This window comes from Alligator sinensis, unplaced genomic scaffold (assembly GCF_000455745.1).
Source record: "Alligator sinensis unplaced genomic scaffold, ASM45574v1 scaffold983_1, whole genome shotgun sequence".
NCBI classification, from domain to species: Eukaryota; Metazoa; Chordata; order Crocodylia; family Alligatoridae; genus Alligator; species Alligator sinensis.
Window position 1 is genome coordinate 2,360,030 of NW_005842015.1, and position 19,479 is coordinate 2,379,508.

At 41.8% G+C, this 19,479-nt stretch overlaps 1 protein-coding gene across 6 annotated transcripts in view; it reads right to left on the reverse strand.

The window, feature by feature from the left end:
- The window catches only part of KCNQ1 (potassium voltage-gated channel subfamily Q member 1), a 587,589-nt gene that overhangs the window by 498,655 nt on the left and 69,455 nt on the right, over positions 1-19,479 (reverse strand). Inside the window, exon 2 of one of the 6 annotated variants that reach the window (XM_025202130.1) lies at positions 139-282. The exons of the other annotated variants lie outside the window; for them this stretch is intronic. Within the exon in view, the coding sequence (XP_025057915.1) occupies positions 139-155 (17 nt within the window). The 5' untranslated portion in view covers positions 156-282. The remainder of the gene's footprint in view (positions 1-138; positions 283-19,479) is intronic. 6 annotated transcript variants of the gene reach the window in all.

Consider the following 19,479-nt stretch of genomic DNA (forward strand, 5'->3'; position numbering starts at 1 on the left):
GCCAAAGCAGCAGCAGTGGCACCACTGCCACCACAGCACCCTTGAAGGAACTCATGGCACCCACTTTGGGAACCACTGGATTAAAGTGTCAACATGACATTCATATTACAGACCTTCATATAAATTTAAAAGACTCACCGCCAGTCCCAAGTCATTCACAATCTAAAGCCCTGATCCAGGAACAACCTCAGAGCAAGTAGATTCCTGAATAAGCATGAGGGGCCCCTGAAATCAGAGGGCTTCTGGTCTGCTCATATGAACTTCACTGGAAGATAACTGGGCCTAATGGATAAATACAAGTTTTTTTATCCTTTAATATAAAGGAAAATCTCCAGATACAAATGCATACAGAAATTTTCTAACATTGCTTTCCAACTGCATTCTGTCTGAATTTGTAAGTAATGGTTCTGCAATTGTATCAAATATTTCCCCGACCATCACATTAATTATGTCTATTGGTTACATCAAAAATGAGCAACAGAGCAAAGTTTTTGAATGAGCAAAATAAATACATCTTGCCAAATTTCCCTCCTCTCCCCCTCCACACAAATAAATCAATGATCAAATGCCCCTTGAATGGACTTCTAGAAATAATTTTCTTCAATGAGAAAATCTGAATGGCAAGTATTTTGACAGAGGTAGTTAGCTGTGTTAGTCTGAAATTAGCCTGAAGACTATGCAATGTACTGTGATGCAAAGGAAACTACCACCACATCTCCAAGAAGTAGTTTACAGAGGTTTGGTGGGAGAGGGCCTTCCCATAGCCGCTGGTAAGTAGTAAAGACTTCAAAATGGAGCCATTTCATACTTGTTAATCACATCTTTGAGAGAGAAAATTACTTCTTCTTTGGAAGGCAGCAGATGAAAAAGCCAAAGCATTCTCCTGAATTAAGTTTGGTTTTCGTACAATAATGAAGTAGAAGTATGGAAAAGAAAATCAGCTGAGCTATATCTCTATCTGCAAAAAAATAACTCACCTCCAATACTCTATTTCAAATCATTTCAATTCTATAAAAACTTTAACAGTTTTCTAAAGGCAAAATGGGTTGGTATCCTGCTCTATTTATAGGATCTATCCTCAAGCCTTCCCAAACAATTTGACACAGGATTTGAGGGCTGGGGACAAAGATGGCTTTATGCCATAAACTGAAAGAGGTGTAAGAAAGTCTCCTGCCAGACATTAGAGCTGCCTATGGACCACACACCAGTTCTGGATTCCTAGTCAGTGAGATTACCATGTCTTTAAAATAAAGCACATCCTTAAGTGTGTTGCTGGACTAATGCCAGACTACTCAATACCTTGCAGGATTGAGCACTATGATTGTCAAGGCATAAAGCAATAGTTAGCATTTATATAGAACTTCACATGTTCCAAACTGCTGTAAAAACATTACTGAATTAAGTCCTGTAAATCCTATGCATTATCACATGTGAAAGGAGGACTTATAAAGGACAAAAAAGCAATGGGGAAAATAATATCTGGCTCTCACCAGCTTAATACTACTGTTGTACAATCATAAGAATTGAAACATTCTGGAACATAGCACATCTCTTCACAAAGGCCAGCTGAAGGAAATGGAAATCTGCTATGCTTTCTTCAGCTTTGACTCAGACCTGGAAAGATGTTAGTCATACCAGTGGTAAAATCCACACCTACCTACACATATTGAATGGTTTGCCCTCAATTGGAAGACACAGAAAGCTATGAAGAGGAGCTTTTTTGCAATAATTTAAGTTATAATTTAAACAAAAGCTCTTGGAATAGCTTTTACACTTAAAAAAAAAAAAAACTTAAAATGTAGAAAAGGCTGAATTACTAGTTCCAAGTAAGGAAACAGGAATAGACCAGACACCATCACTTCTAATTTCTACTCAATTTCCCATCTTGTTATTCTTCAATAATTCCTTTTCCTCTCCTTGTGTGACCCAAATTCTCATACAAGGAAAAAGTTTAGTGTGGATTAAGTACATTAATTCTTCATGCATACAGCCCACAGCATATGGTTGGACAAATCAAGTACATATCTCACACATAGGAACATTAGACCATTGTTATGGTTGGACAAATCAAGTACTTCAAAGCTAGAAAGTACCACAGCTTGGGTACTTGCTCTACTAATTTAACTACATACGATTACTTTTCTACAAATTATGGAAGTGGCCTCAATCCTAGTCGGTTCCCCCCTCTAATCCTAGACAATCCCTCTTCAACTCTATTTCTCTTCTCCAACCTTATACCATCTTCCTCCTTCAGTCCAGCTCTTCCTCCTTTTCTAGCTGAAGCAGCAGTTTCCTCTTCTCCTCTGGCAGGACCCAGCAGGGAGGACACTGGGGGCACACATGAACATCTCCCTGTTTAATTTCCAGTGCCCAGCACCAGACCAGCCCAAAGCTGCATTTGCAAGGAAAGACTTACTAAGCCCCAAACTGAGCATGTCCAGAGGAAACAAATCTTTGGAAAAACTTATCTGTGAAGCTCTAGTAAGTTTACCTTAGTAAACTGTGGGGTTTTTTTCATAAATTCATAACTTGAGCAAATTTGGGTGGATTTTTATGTGGATGGCAGAAGACACAATCCTAATATAACAGCCACTGCACTGAGAGTACATGGAATGAAGGAACACATCCTTAAAGTGAAATAATGCCACTACTAGTGAAGTACACTCATCCCTTGTCTGTGTAAAGGGCAATTTCCTTGAAACATCAGGTATCATGGTGTAGCTTTAGTGTACACACAGGTCTTCCCTAGTTTAGTCACTTAGTCACCAGCCACCTCCCAATATTGTTTTACCCCGTCTCAGATCTCACTATGCCATTTCACTTTTCTGAACTTTACAGCTCTGGCATCACAGTGAAAATGTATCCTCTCCTATTTCAAATTCTGCTAGCAGGCAGATTCTGTCCTCTGTTTAAATGCACCAAAAACTGAGAACCTGGAAGCCCACCCATAACTTCTTATTTTCTTCAGTAAGAAAAGTGGGTGTGTTTGTCAGGTTACCACAACCTCGGAGGTAACTGCTGTATGGAAATTGAACCCAATGATGACTTGACAGGCAAACACAGGAACATGGAGCTCCTGAGCAGTTGTTTGTGTGTAAAAGCAGCTTATACTTCTTTGTTCCACTAGTTAAACGATTGTTTTACAAATGAGGTATATGGATGTGGGTGGACAGTTATAAAATAGGTGATGTGCCAGTAGATGGCACTCAAATACAGTATTGGTCATTGTCCACTATCCTGCTTATATATCAGAAATGTATTTCTTTCTATCAAGCCCAAATTTGGCAGAATTTGATGTGCTCCTTGATGCATCAATGAAATGGTTATTAATAAGGATGGGACACTAGCAGTTAGAAAGCAGAAAGATATTTTATTCAATCATGGGCTCAGTGGGTGCATCTACATGTGCACTTTACTGCAGTTGAATAATTAGCTCCGCAGTAAAGTGTCAGCATCTACATTGCAACCCATACTAGACAGAGACCCTATTCTTAAAAAGATCTTCCCAGAGCCACCCATCCTAGCCTTCAAACAAGCACCGAACCTCGCTAACCTCATCACCAGAAGCAAACTTCCTCAAGCCCAGAACACACCAAAAGGATCCAGACCGTGCCATGACAAGAAATGCAAACCCTGCCAACACATCTCCACCACCCCCACTATTACTACACCCCACAACAGAGCCATCAGCATCCCAGGATCTTACAGCTGCACCTCCAGAAATGTAATATACCTCATCCAATGCACCAAATGCCCTGATGGAAAATACGTAGGAGAGACCAAACAACAACTGCGCACCGGAATGAATGCACACCGGAAATCTATCAAAGACAGGAATACCCAATTACCGGTGGGGGCACATTTCTCACAAGAAAAACACTCTCTCTCCAATCTCTCAGTCCTGATCCTCAAAGGAAACCTACAAAACACTTCCCAGAGACGAGCCTATGAACTGCACTTCATCAACCTCCTGGATACTAAAAATCATGGACTAAATATAGACATTGGATTTATGACACATTATAACCTTCCTGACATCTGACTCCCCAGGTCTCTCTCCACTTTCATCCCCCTTATCTCTCCCCCCGCTCCCGCAGCCTGTCTCTCACCCATTGACTCCTCAATCTACATTTTCACTGACTGCCTGTCTTGTATGCATACCAGCCCAGCTGCTGGCTTCTTTACTTTTCATTCCATCCAGGAAGAGCACATACCAACTGCTGAAACTTCCTTAGCCTGACGAAGGGTTTTTGAACCCAAAAGCTTGCTTAATAATTATTTTCCAACTATTTGGGTTGGTCTAATAAAAGATATCAGATTCACCCAAGGAACCTTGTCTGAGCATCTACACATGTACCCATATTAGGGTGCAGTAAGTTAATTAACTCAGCTGTAGGATAGTACTGTCCAGGACAAATACTATCCTATGATGGAATAATTTACACTGCCACAATGCATGAGTAGATGGTGACTGAAGCTGGCTGGGGCATGAGGGTGCTATAGTGTACGGGCTGCCTCCTGGCTAACTCCGCACTGTAGCACCCACATGCCCCAGCCAGCCCTTCTACCACCTGATGCCACCACCCAAAGCCCAGGACTGAGACCCTGGGACCTCTGTCAGCCTGGGGCTGCTCCGCCCTAGCTTAATATCCTGCGGTCACGGGCACACATGTAAATGCTATGCCTAGAGGAAATAAACTGTGGTGCAAACTTCACCAGAGTTTATTTCTTCACCCTAACTGCACATGTAGATGCACCTAGTGTCAATTAAACCCTTACCAGAAAATAAGGAGTTCTTTCCTTACACTTAAGGTAGAATTATAATACTAGAACAGAGGAGTTCAGCATATTATCTGTTTTTCTTTTTTATCTGTGTTTTCACATTGCTATGTTTTACACAGCTGCCTCCTAGTTGTCATACACTCATCACCACAGGTAGAGGAATTTCAGTGTATGTGAAGTAATTTTAGGGTGTGACACCACTGTAAAAAGCTTTGAGACCTTCTGAATATAAGATACTATATACTACTGCAGGACAATCCTTCTGTACTTATACCAGTCACAGAACAGAATATAGCAAACCAATTTCTGCATCAAGTTTCACTTTGACAGGAGTAAAACGTAACTGCTCTCTCAGCTGCAGTGACAGTGTAAACTGATCTATACATCAGATTACCTAAAACTGGTTAAGAGCACACAGTAAAGGACCGTATTACCTGACTGTCAAGTACTCGCAGCTAATATACACATAAGTGGTGTGCGAAACAGGCTGTATTCAATTCAGATTCATCCCAAATCAGGGACAGTGATTCAATTCATTGATTTGGATCAGTCCCCCAATTGGATTTGGCTGAATCTGAAGATTTGATGCTGATTCGGAGAATCAGAGATTCAGCCATAGACACAACTTTAAAAGTTGCTTCTATGTGCCTCAAGGTACCAGGCGTGGCTCATGAACACTGAGATGGTGGGGTAGATGAAGTATCCCACAGGAGTGCAGGGGGGTCCCCTGCATGCTCGATGGTGAACTCGGAAGTGGATTGGAAGTACTTGCAGTCCTCTTCTGGGTCCACTGCTGAATACGCTGGGGGGCCCCCTGCACCTGGCCCAGCTCAGCAACTGGCCACGGGGGGACCCCGGGTCCACCCCCAGACCCAGGAGGCACCACTTCCTGAGCTGGGAAGGCACATGGGGGCTCCCCGATGTGCTCCCTGGCAGACCTAGAAGTGGACCGGAAGCGCTTCTGGTCCACTTCTGGGTCTGCTGCCAAGCGTGCTGGGGACCCCCCGTGCTCCTGTGGGATGCTCCATCTGCCCCATCATCTCAGCATTCATGAGCCACCTGGTACCTTGTCCGAATCGCTGAATCTTTCTGAATCTATTTGGAGGTTCCCGATTTGATTCGGAGGGATTAAAGAGTCTCCTGATTCAATTCAGATTCAGAGATTTGGCCACCAAATTAGGCCAAACCTCCGCCAAATTGAATCAGCGACTGAAGCTTTGTACAGCCCTAATATACACTATGTTGTGCATCATACAGCCACCAAAAAGTGTAACCTTGATGCATTCACACCTATGCAGAATATGGGTAGAAGGCTGCACAGGTTGAATTAGTTAACCTTATAGATTAACTAATTCATTTACAGGATCTGATTAAGTGGACTTGCAGAGAGCAGGGGCACTAAACTGAAAAAAAAATAAAGTCATTTAAATACAAAGGATAGGGAAATGGGGAGGAAAGGATTAGGTATTTTTCATAGTTTCATAGTTGGTAGGTCAGAAGGGACCTGAGCAGATCATCAAGTCCAACCCCCTGCCATGGCAGGAAAAAGTACTGGGGTCAAACGACCCCAGCAAGGTGTTCATCTAACCTCCTCTTAAAGACCCCCAGTGTAGGAGCCAGTACCATTTCACTTGGAAGTTGATTCCAGATCCTAGCCACCCTGACTGTGAAGTAGTGCCTCTTGATGTCTAGTCTGAATCTGCCCTCTGCCAGCTTATGACCGTTATTTCTAGTCACTCCTGGTAGTGATCGGGGGAACAGGGACTCCCCCATTGCCTGCTGGTCCCCTCTGACTAGTTTGTAACAGGCCACTAGATCCCCCCACTCAGCCTGCTCTTGTGGAGGCTGAACAGTTCAGGTCGCTTAGCCTCTCCTCGTAGGGTCTGCCCTGCTGTCCCCTGATCATGCGGGTGGCCCTCCTCTGGACCCTCTCAATGCTATCCACATCCCTCCTGAAGTGCAGCCCCCAGAACTGGACACAGTACTCCAACTGCGACCTGACCAGAGGCCTCTTTGAGAGTGGCAAAGGTGGGTTGATGAAATCAAAAGAGATTAAACAAAGCAGTAAACCCACTGAGAGACGGGGGCTATAAAAACTATTCCAAGTAATGGGAAAGAATCCAGAGTCTCTACGCTTAACACAATTCAGCCTGCAGATGATTTCTTGTTCTGCAATTTTATTTTCAAGGGGTTTTTTTAAAGTTCTGTTGTTTAGAACAATTATGCACATTACAGTTCACTGTAATAGGAATTAAAGGCCAGTTCTATTATCCCTAATCATTGATGATACACTTCTATCTTAAGAGCTGATCCTCACCAGCTCTCATGAGATACTTGGGCTAGGGACAGACATTATACACAAACTAGTTTAAGTGACCAGAAACTGGTTTAAACCTGTAACAGAACAGACATGCACATAAATCAGGCTGAAAATGGCTGAAACCGGTTTAAGATAAATCTGGTTGAATGCAGTATCAGCCTTAAGTGATTTGTGTCAAACCAGTTTATGCAATGTCTGCTCTAGACCCCTTGCTGGGCTGGGCAGGACTCTCTGCTCCACAGCAGAGCTGGACCCTCCTCTCTGCTCCCTGGCTGGATCTTAGCACAGACTTGCAGGCACAGTAGGGTCTGCTGGCTTCCCTGTGCACCCCTCACTCTCAATGGCTGGTTAAGCAGAGATCCCTTCCTCCCCTCTGCCACAGCAGGGACCATAGCCAGCATGTGGTATGCTAGCTAATGCCAAGATGTGTCTTGCTCGCCTGTCAAGTGATTTAGCTATTTAAAAAAAAATCTGACACACTTGGTCTTCAGTAAAAAAATAAAAGAATACCAGGACAAAAGAAATGTTAGTACAAACGAGGGAAAAATACGCATGTAAATATGTCTACAATGCGTGTAAATATGTCTACAAGACATATAAATATGTAAATATGCGTGTAAATATGTCTACGAGACACTACGATGAAGCAGGGAGGGAGATTGAAAAGCTCTGTATCATCAACAGATGCATACACTGTACACCCCCCGCCTTGCCTCAGCATGCTGGCCCGGGGCTGGTTTTCCCTTGAGCAGCCAGCAGGGAAAAGTTTAGGACCATGCAGGCAGACAACCTGAATGAGAGTCTTGCTGGGGCCTGTCCATACCCCGCTCAGCTCAGCTCCCTGCAGAAGGGAAGGGAGGACTGCACTAGTCTGCAGCCACTGCAGGCATTTGCCTGAATTTCCTTAGTCCAGAGAGAATGTCTGCCCAGTTTAAAACCAGTTCAGCCTAGTCAGGTTAGACTAACCTGCAAAGACTGAATCAATTCAGGCTCAGGCTTTTTGAATGTCTGTCCCTAGCCCTGGTGTCCTCAATTCCCACTAACTTCAGAGAGTTAGGAAAACTTTGCCTTTTATGGGTGGCCCCTCAATGCCTTGTAGCCTCAGGCCCTAGTGGAGTTTCTTTGCTTTGCTTTTGTGAGTTTGTCACGTGCATAATAGCATGTCTGTTTTGTGGTTTACTACAAAATCTAGACAAATAAATGGAATAGTTAACCATTTGCTGAGAAATAATTCACATTCAGATCAAGGTTCAGAACTGATAAAATATTAATAAATGTATTTGATAGTGATAATACCTACAGTACTTAGAAACAAGGATCACTACAGACAAGCTGCAAATACATGCATCAATAAAAGTAGCTCATGAAAATGCAGATAATAAATACACACTAACATCAAAAGAAATATTTGTGGGGTAGAGGTGGAAAGTTCATCTGTTTGTTTTCAACTGAACATTTATATTCTTGAACTAGGAATCTTTCAAATGACACAAGTAAGCTTGTGGTGAGACCCAAAATTAAACAAAAATCACAATGAACATGATAACAGATGATGGAGGACAATGAAAATACAAAGGTCAGAACACTATAAAATGAATAGTTTTAGTTCTCAAAATTTTTCTGCATGCAGATGGAGCATAAATGCTAACATACTACTGACATTATTTTTAAGACTGCACTGCATCTCCCAACAGCTTCTGACCAGTAGGGTTACCATGTCTTAAAGATATCTTATTTTCAGGAACTGCGGCTCATACGCAAGCAACTTTTTTCCATTTTAAATCAGAACAACATTTGGCTTGAATTTTCTTGTAGAAGCAAGTGGATATCCTGACTGTTAATGACAAAAAGAACCCCAAAAAACCAACAATATAATGACTGCACCCAAAAAGCATTTTCAAATGGGCGTGTTAAATAAAAACACATCTCTGTTGGGCTTCAGATCTCCTCTTGTATGTGGCACTCTCCTCTAGCCGTGGATACAGACTATCTGCTTCTCATTGGTGGACAAGTAACCAGTATTTCTGGGTACAGATTTCTAGCCAATCAGGTCAACGTGCAGTTACACCAGTAGTTTGTAGACTCAAGACGCCCATTGGAAAATGCCAGTTCTTAGTTTTCACTCAACATTTTTACTACACAAAAGTAAGAGAGCAAGTCTTCTGTTGAAAAGACTTCAAAAAGACCACAACAGATCAGAATGCTTTTAACACTATGGATTCCTATTTGAAATCTCTGGATTTATCTTGTGAATCATGTTTGTACACCTATCAGTGCTAGCTTTGCCTGGCACCTTGTGGCACCCTTGAAAGGATCTCAAGGCCCCAGGGTGCTGTGGCACTCTGGTTGAGAATCACAGGGCACATCTACATATTCATTAATGTGTCTTAGATACTGCGCATTTAGTTTAGTACTTGCTTAATAAAATACTAACAAAGTGCACAGTGAGTAGATTTGCTGCACAATAGTGTCAGCAAACAGTTATTTTATGATGCTTACTGTACATTAGCCTAATAACACTGTGCAGTAGCGTGGCAGTTAAAACCGTGCTAATAGCCTACTACACAGTGTTATTAGGTGAATGCGCAGCATCTCAGGCAGACGTGCCCAGTTACACTACCTCTGTATTCTCAGACTTTTAGTAAATCATGTTTTGCTTAACAGTTTTTATTTAAAATGGCTGTTACTTGTAAATCTTATACCCCGGCCACACAGTACATATGTTATACAATTCACTGGTAAGTCACGATATAAATGTAGACCATGCAAGGTAACTATCACTGGATAAAAATGATTCTCTAGCTATAAAAGGAGCCAACCAGTTATAAAGTTAGCACTTAAAAATGTGTAACAGCCCTACGGCTGGCTTCTATCCATCTTTATTTTATATGTGTAGCAGGGCCATTATTATAGCAAAATGTAACCTCTACTAAGGATACAGCACTGGTAACTGTGACACAGTGTCATTGAAAACAGAAGGACATTGTACTGCTCAGATTAAACGCTGGCAGATACCAATCTCATTCATCAACATCCGCAAATCATAAAGCTTTTTACCTATAAAGGGCATGTTAGTTTCTTAATGACACATGACGCAGCATCATTAGTTAAATCACATATCTCTGTGGTTCAAACATCCTGAAATTTCCCACACACACTGACATTTAGCTTTCAGACTCTAGCACAGACATATAAAAATGTATTTTCACAAAACTTTATAGCAGAGAAGATGACACAAACTGTTACAAGCTAGGATAAAAAATAGATCTCTAAGTAAAAGACTACATACACTTTGTGATGCAGTAGACAGATGGAATGCTGTTTTCTTCACAGGTAATTTTATTTTCTATCCCTACATTCCTAGGTTTCCCCATTGGTTTTGTTTTTAGAGTAGGAAAGCACTGGCTTTGTCATCTGGGATTTCAAAACATTCCCATTCTGTATGGTGGCAACTGTTGATCCTCCCAGATCATGGTGTATGCATGAGGGCCACCCAGACCTTCAGTGCAGATGCCTGGGCAGGAATTTTTGGAGGAGTGGAGGCTGCCCCGTCCTTCCATCCTCCCTTTAGGCCATTGAGACAGAATCCAAAGACCAGACTGAGTCCAGATGTTTGGTGCCTCCATGGCTGTAGTTGTATACGTGTCTGGGAATTGGACCCATGTCTTGTGTGTGGTAGACAAGGATTCTACCACTGAAACACAGGGGACTCCCAATCTGTAGGAAGTCAAACAGAAAGAGAGGCTGGTAATTAAGACACTTACCAGGGATGTGGGAAATCTACTTTTACGGTCTTCCTCTTATTTTTCCATATCATAGGTGAGCAACCTGATCACTAGGTACTACCTATTCTGTAATGGGTCAATATTAATCTTCCTTGCTGCAGCTGGGCCTGTTCAGTCTGAGTAAGAGAGGCAACTTGATAGCCACCTACAAGTATGTCAGGGGCAAACACCAAGATCTAGGGGAGCAGGTCTTCAGAAAGGCACCCCTTGGGAGGATGAGGTCCAATGGGCACAAGCTAGTTGAGGAAAAATTTAGGCTAGACATAAGAAAAAACACTTCTTTTGCATACAGGTAACTAAAATCTGGAACACACTCCCAGCATAGGTGGTGCAGTTGCCATCCCTGGAGACGTTCAAGAAAAGGCTGGACAAGCACTTCGTGGGGTTTGTTTGAACCTAATTACCTCCTGCCTCCACAAGTGTAGAGGAGTAGAGCCTATCTTCTGTATTCTAACAAATGAATGCAGTCCAGCAACGAAGACAAATGGCTGGGATAAAGGACAGGACCTTCATGAATTTATTTATTTTTGTTCTACTGTATATCCAGGATGAAATCTTTGAAAGAAAAGTGCAAGGTAACTGCAGTGGCCACTGTATACTGCTTAACTAAATCAAATTAGTTCATCTGAGAACTTTTAAATTTAAGGGCACTGAAATAATACAGGGGGACCAAATTAAGAGAAGAACAAAAAAAGCTTAACTTTTGAATTTACATCTAGGTGCTGGGACTGTGGCAAATCACCAAGAATTACTCTAGCAAGGACTTAGAGGAAAGCAGCCACTGGAGAAAACCTGCTGCCAAGGCAACTTCAGTGGAAAATCTCTCAATATAATCTCTGTTAAATAGGTTAGTCTTTATAAGAAAGGAAAGCAGGCAATTTAAAATGTAAAGCCTAACTCTTCACTGGTTTTCCCTCTGGATCTGACAAGGTTTTTGAAGGAACACATATGTCTTAGCAGGAAAAGGAGAGCAAGGTATGAAGCACATTGCTTAGTGCCACACTTCTCCCTTTACCAGCCACTCACTTGGGGTCAGAAAGATATTTGGTAGAGAGGAAAAATGTCCTGTGGATAAGCAGAGTAGCATCCTGCATAGCCACCACACCCTCAGTGAGGACATCCTAGGATTTACTTCATGGATTTTTTTCTACTTCTCTATTATGCAATAAAGGACTTATTTAGAGAAGAAATATAGAGAAATATAGAATGCTTAACCTCCAACACAGGTCAGTTTGTCACTTCTCATCAAGAAGTCTTACCCAGATGAATAACGTGGGAATAGTCTTTGTTTGCATTAGATTAGGATGATCTAATGGTGTTTCCTGTTAATGCATATGGCCCGAACTGTGAAGTAAAATACAGTTTCTGTTTCCTGAAGGAAACAATGGCACATTTTTAAACTATCTGCTGGATTATTTGGCAAAGGAATGCTTTCTTCAAGAAAGCAGTATGGTTTTATCATGTGCAAGAGAGAGACTTAGGGCTATTTGGTTCTTCTGGAAGATTAGGATAGTGAGTGTAAAAATAATTAAGCCTGTTGGCAACACCCCAACACAAAGAACACACAATGAATCAAAGAGTCGTCTAGTATACAGCACTGAAATTATTACAAGAAAGGTCTTTAAGGTCTTGCCTGTGGGTGCAAAAACCAGTAGAAATACTAAGTTAATGACAAGATGCTTCAAAAGAAAAGGTTAGCTGACCATTAAAAAAAAGTTACTGCACATTATGACGACTATATCAATGACTTGGGGAGACGACAACCTATGGTAGTAGGATGATAACAAAAGAGTGTTGTATAGTGAAGCTGGAAAAGGTGAATGGAATATTAAAGGAGGCCTAGGAAAAGTAAAAGTACCAAACCCAAGAAATTTCACTAGTCAGCACTCTGGGCCCTCATATGCCAGGCCAGCGGGGAAAGTCTGATTCAGCCAAGCACTTGGAGGCTGCTTTCCTTCTTATGGGTCTTAATATGTCCATCCCTACTATAGCCAGAGTGCTACAGCACTCTGATGAGGTGCCCTCAGATGTACAGTGCTATATGTAATACCACACTTAACAGGGAACTCCAGCAGAGCAAGAGTTATGAAGCATGGGGTAGAAGGGAAAAGATGTCATTCAAAACACCAGAAAAATGCATGCTTTTCAGTGTTTCTTTTTTAAAAAAATCTTACAGGATGAACAAGGTGAAAACATACCACAAACATCCTAACTTAATTACTAATGAAGCACAACAGAAAGAGTGGAAGGAAGAATACAATGATTCATATTGTTCTCAGAGTCCATAATGAAGCATAAGAGCACGAGAGAGAAATGCAGATACTGGTTTCATTTTTCTTTTAACCATTTATTTATTGTACATGTAACAGCTCTCCAATGGTCTGTTGGAATAACCAAGCACAGCACTTTAGCAGTATGATCACTTTGCCCTCTCCTGAATTTCAAACATATCTTTGATTAGGTGCTTACTGAACAGCACAAAGCAAAACCCATCATATTCATAACTGCAGCAGGTCAAGCCATGGCCAAGAGGCATGCCCAAATTTCATGCAGGTCTCATACAGGCTTCAGTTCTGCAAAGCACTTGAGTATATTAACTTAAAATGAGACTTGAGCCTGATTTTAAACACGTATGTAAGGGTGCTGCTGAAGTTGGAGCATGAGGAAAGAACACAAATGGCTAATCAATTATGCATAATCTCTTTTTTAGCATGGGGCACAACTAGTATTCAATGATTCAGTGATAAGGGATACAAGACAGGATGATAATGCTGCCAGGCTCCTGGCTTTTCTTGGACAAAAACACTAGTCTTAAAAAAATAAAAAATAAAATAAAAAGGTTTCCTAGTCTGAGTCAGCAGCCCATTTACAAAATGTTGCTGTCAAAGTTTAGGTAGGCATCTGCCCTGTTTGACAGAACATACAGACCTGGGTTTGAACAAACAGGCTAGATGGAAACAGAGACTTAAACAATGGATGGTAAGTTGCACAACAGAGCTGAAAGCCAACACTTTGTTCTTGCTGTAAGACACAAAAGAGAACTCACCTTTTATCAGCTGATTCTAGATAAGTTTTCTTTTAAAAAACAAGAAAGAAAGGGAAGGAAATACAGAAAGGTGTGTTCTTGGTGTGCTGCAATACCAGTAAAACTTGTTTTCCAGCATGGGCTTATTGCTGTTGATTTCTGGGTTCTCTGGGTCACTTTCCCTTTTTTCTTTTACTAGTAAATTCAAGGCAAAGCAAGTTCAAAAACATGTTGTAGACTCCAAAAACATTAAACAGAAATACTGAATCCTCTTTATGTCTGCTTGAAACCAACTTCTGAAATAGAGCCAGCCTCAGTCAGTTGCAGTGATGTGTTTTAAACTAACAGAAATTAAATACAGAACCTTAACTTAAAAAAAAAAAAAAAAAGGACTGGACAACACTGTTTTCAAGCTGAAAATTATGGGTTTCCTGACACACTACATATCCCTTTTTTGACACATCAGGCACTAGTCTGACAACTCAATTTTGGGGAGCTGTTTTAATAGCAGAGTATTGCTGTTATGATATATACATATATTTTTAATCTTGCATGAGGAAGACCATTACAAATAATTTTATTTTCTCAATTACAAATGCAAGCACACTACATAATGCCTAAGAGGTGCACTCTGGCCCCGCAGGCCCATGTCAAGCTATGCTTGGTCTCCGGCTTCTGCTGTTTGTCAGCGCCCAGGGCCTGTGGGGCCGGACTGCATCTCCCAAGTGCCACATGAGACACTGGGCAGAAGCAGCCCCACTTACCTGGCACCATGTGGCAGGCCCTGGGCAAGCCTCACTTAGGCCCTGGTGGCTACAGCTCCAACTGCCCCTCAGTATCAGGCGGGCAAGCAGGGCTGCTTCCACACAGCACCCCCCACAGTGCCAGCAGAGATCAGCTTCTGCATGAGGGGAACGGAGCACAGCAATGGGCCTCCACACTGCCCTGTCTTACCCTGCCATCAGGGCTCCTGAGAGTTGTGGGGTCAGGGAGAAGAGGTGTGCACACGCACACACCGGGAGCCCTGATGGCAGGATGGAATAGTGCAGAGGCCCATATGTAGGCGCCATCCCCCAGCCACAGAAAGTGGTTGGCAAGTGCCGGCTCTAGGCTCCGGGTGGGGGGGCAGGGAAGCAGGTAGGACAGGGCTGTGTGCACACATGTATATATACACAGCCCCCCAAAGCTCACCAAAACTTGTGGCCCTCCAGCCCAAATAACTGCCTAGCCCTGTTCTAAACTCTTCATTCCACAGGTGTGAACAACTTTTATTTGTAAATGGTCTATAATGGTTTCACTACTCCAGCTATCCTTACTTCTGCAATGCTGCTGTCTGTTAGCTGCTTGTAGTAACATAGCTCCCATGCCACAGCCCTGCAGACTGTTTTTTAACTCTAGATACAAAAATTAACTCAGTTGTAGAAAAGTGAACATTAGCTCTGGTGTGGAAATCTTCAATGAAACATTAGAGGTAATGTCCAGATGCTCAACAAGACTTGGTTTTGTTTTATGAATCTGAAAGAGACATACATTTATACATTTAACTATAATAACTCCAGGACTAATGAAACTACATTTTAAAATTATTTTTACCTAGTTTGTTTTGTTTTCATATAGAATATACGGTATAGCAAATTAATGCGTATTCCAATAAAGGGTTTTTTTTTGCTTCAATCTTAAATCAAATAATATAGCTCTAAGCCCCTACTTATTAGTGAAGCTTCTAGGTTTTTTTTAACTGGAGAAAAATGTGTGTTGTGTTGTATGTGATGATGCACCACACCATCTGCAACCCCTTTTCAAATCCTAAATCCACCCATGCACCGGTGCAGCACTGGAGGTGGGAGGACACACAGCAGTGAGCAGGGAGGGCATGCCCAGTGCAGCATTAGGGGGTGTGCCTGCATGGGAGCACAGTACAGTAGAGGCTGGGGGAGTGTCCACACAGGGAACAGACCAGTGGCTCATGCCTAGCCTGGTACGAACCACACAGTGTGCAGACAGGGCTCATATGACCCCTGAGGATCTTAGAGGTTAGACAGACCTACTTATACAACACTTAGCATCTATACATGATAACAATCAGGTCTGCCCAAAAGACCACCAACATGGCAGGAAGAACAGAGGAAATATGCCCATATTATAGGTGAAAACTGAGATGTGAAGGATTTTCTAGAGCAGTGGTTCCCAATCTTTTTTTGCCATGACCTGCTACTGGGAGCAGAGTGCAGCGACAACTCGTCTTTTGTGTGTGGCACTATCGGCATTGCCCCCATGAACCTCATTTGGGTCACAACCTAAGGTTGGGAACCGCTGTTCTAGAGATATTTCAGTACCTAACAATAAAGTGGGATTTAAAAAAACTCTTAGTTCATTTATATATCTAGTTTCCATTAAAATAAATTGGATCAGGTACCTAACCTGATTGGACACTTCTAAAAATCCAGCTAGGCAAAACTGTGACACTTCAGGTAGTCAAGGGCCTTTGATAATCTGACCCATAAAGGCACAGCTGCCTGTCTCAAACACCTTCAAGATCATGGAGTAGACTCAGATTTGCAACAAAATTTTGCACAAATCATCTGCTTCATCCACACCCACAACAACTTCACTTTCAACAATTATTGCTTCCTTTAAACCATGGGCGCAGCTATGGGCACAACGTCTCCTCAATATGCCAACCTCTTTATGAGCCAGCTGAAGGAAAACTTTCTAGAAAACTGCACCAAACCAGTATTATACCTACATTACTTGTAGGTATACAAGTTGACCCCAGCTGACTTCCTGCCCTTTGGGCGGGGGGCTGGACTCGATGATCTTCCGAAGTCCCTTCCAGCCCTGATGTCTATGAAATCTATGAAATCTATTACATAGATGATATTGTCATTATCTGGACTGAATACTTGGACTCACTTATTGACTTCCACCACAGGTTTAACAATCATCATCCCACGATCAAACTTTCTCTAGAATACTCCTACGCTAACATTAACTTTCTAGAAACCACAGTGCATATCCAGGATGGCACCCTACACATGACTAGATATAGAAAACCCACAGATCACCACAAGATCAGCAACCATCACAAGCACACCAAAAAAAGCTGTTGATATCACCACATCTGGTCAGAACAGAATACTCATAAGGCCCGCTTCACCAGCCTAATCTTCCTTTGTACAACAAGGACACAGCAGAAGAGAAATAGGCCATACATTTGAAAGACCTATCCAAGTACCCCAAAGTATCCTGCTACAATACAGAAAGAAACCCCCCTGCGACCTCACACCCCCAGCAGTCACCTGCCACCCAACACTGGAATTAAACAGAAGAGTCACAGAACAACTACAGCCTCTACTTCACAAAGATCAGACTTTGAGAGAGCTACTCTCAGCCATTCTGCTCCTGGCTTTCACACATCCCTTTAACCTTGCTCAGTTCATCTTCAGAAGCAAAATCTCCACTGCTCAACAGACATCAAGTGAAACACAGCCTTGCCTTGGCAAGAAATGTTTAATCTGTTAGGATATCTCCGCTGCCACTTCTATCAACACCCCCCATAAAGAAATCATCAAAATCCATGGTTCCTACAAATGCATTTCCTAAAATGTGATATACCCAATCCAATGTTTTTAACTGTGTAAAGCACAGAGAATATTTTCAATTACTAAGTATGGAAATTGTAAATGATAAGCAGGTAATTTAAGTAAACCACTTGAGAACTTGCTAACAAAACATCTTCCTTATTTAGACATTTTGCTAAAATATTCTGAACATATCTCAGTCAATATTGCATGTCAATAACCTTTAAACTCTTTAAAGGTTTTATACATGTGCTTGACTGCAAATAATCCCATGACTTCAGTCGAAGTTCTCTCTATGCACAAAATTATGCATAAACTTTGCAGGATTGAGACCTCCCAGATCTGTTCTTTGCAGCTTGTGCTGTCATGAGACATATTATCAGGAAATATTAAATGTTAAACTTCTGTTGCAGTTTGAAGCCCCTGACATTAAGCAGCCACTTCAGTGTATATTTTTAGCAAGTGTCAGTAGAATGTAAGAATATGATCTGCCACCATATCAAGAACATCTGTTTGAGTAACACATGTCCTCAATGTAAACTAATTATGCTTTAAGATATAAACTTTCCAAAACTATTCTTGAATGGTTCTGAAATATTAGAACTACTAATCAGTATGAGCTAGTCCAAGAAAGAGTAGAATGATTTGTACATGCTTTTTTACAAGGAAGCCCATCAACACTCCAGATTTAGTATCAGTGTTTAGTATTTGGCGTTTTGATGTATTCAATAACCTCTCACAAATAAAGGAAAGTTTCCAGCCTTTGCAAACAGGATTCTCAGAACAGCTCAAACACTGGAGCTGGGTGTAATTATTTAGGAAAATAACTTATTTACCATAAATCATGTTGACTTTGGCCAATAATTTTAGCTGAAGAAAACCAACAAAAATCTGAAAAGGCAAACTTTTCCCTTCTGTTTTTTAAACAAGGACATTTAAAAAACAACTTTAGGAACTAAATAGATATAACTTTTTTAAATGACATTATAAAACCCATTCCAAAATACTTTGGGTCAAACAAATGTTTTATTTGACCCAAAATTAAATATTTGGGGGTAGGCAGGGGGATTCCATTCAGGCAATAACAGCAAAAACAATACTGGTTCATTACAACAAGAATTCTTGATGAGCCATCAGATAAGAAAATCAAATGTTTGCACGTGTTTCTGGGAAGGCTGCTTGTGCCATCCCGCAGTTCTCTCACTACTATTTATTCCTTCCTGTTCTGCATCACTAAGAGAAAAAAATCACAAGTAGAATAAAGCTGTACAACTGAGCACTGCAATATTTGTCCAGAATATTGAACACTTAATTTAAACATGTACAGAGCTGTACTAACACAACAGACAATGAGAAGACCCTTAAATCAGCAGTGTCAAACTTGTTTGGCCCTGTGGGCTGAATCTAAACGATGGGGCTTCCCATGGACCACATGACCCACTACTTCTGGCATTAATCCCCATGGCTGCCTGAGCTGATGTTTCAGCATGGCTCTAAAACTCAGGAAGTTACCACCATAACTGCTTGCACTCTCTTTTCCCCTGCTGCCAATTTTTGTCACCAAATTTAAAGACCCCAGTTTCAGCAGCAACTTAGAGGGAGGGCAGACAGGAGAAAAGGGAAGGAGAAGAGGCAACCATTGTTAACTCCCATGGTGAAACAGCAGCTGCCTACACACATGCAGCGAGACTACTCCAATGAGCTGTAATTATAGCATGTCAGAGCAGATTCAATTAATCAAGTCTGCAGGAGCATGGTAATTACTGAGCTCCAGAAGACTCCATTCAGCATCACATGTATCAGTGTCCCCGTGCTCAAACATGTTGGTGGGGGTGTTTTAACTAAAGCTCATTCAACGAGCTTTAAAGAGCCCCCACCGCCATTTTTCAGCACAGAGACACTGATACGTGTGATGCTACAGGTACTTTAAGTAGAGCAGCTCTTGGAGCCACTCTAATTAACACCCTCCCCCCCCCCCCCCCCCCC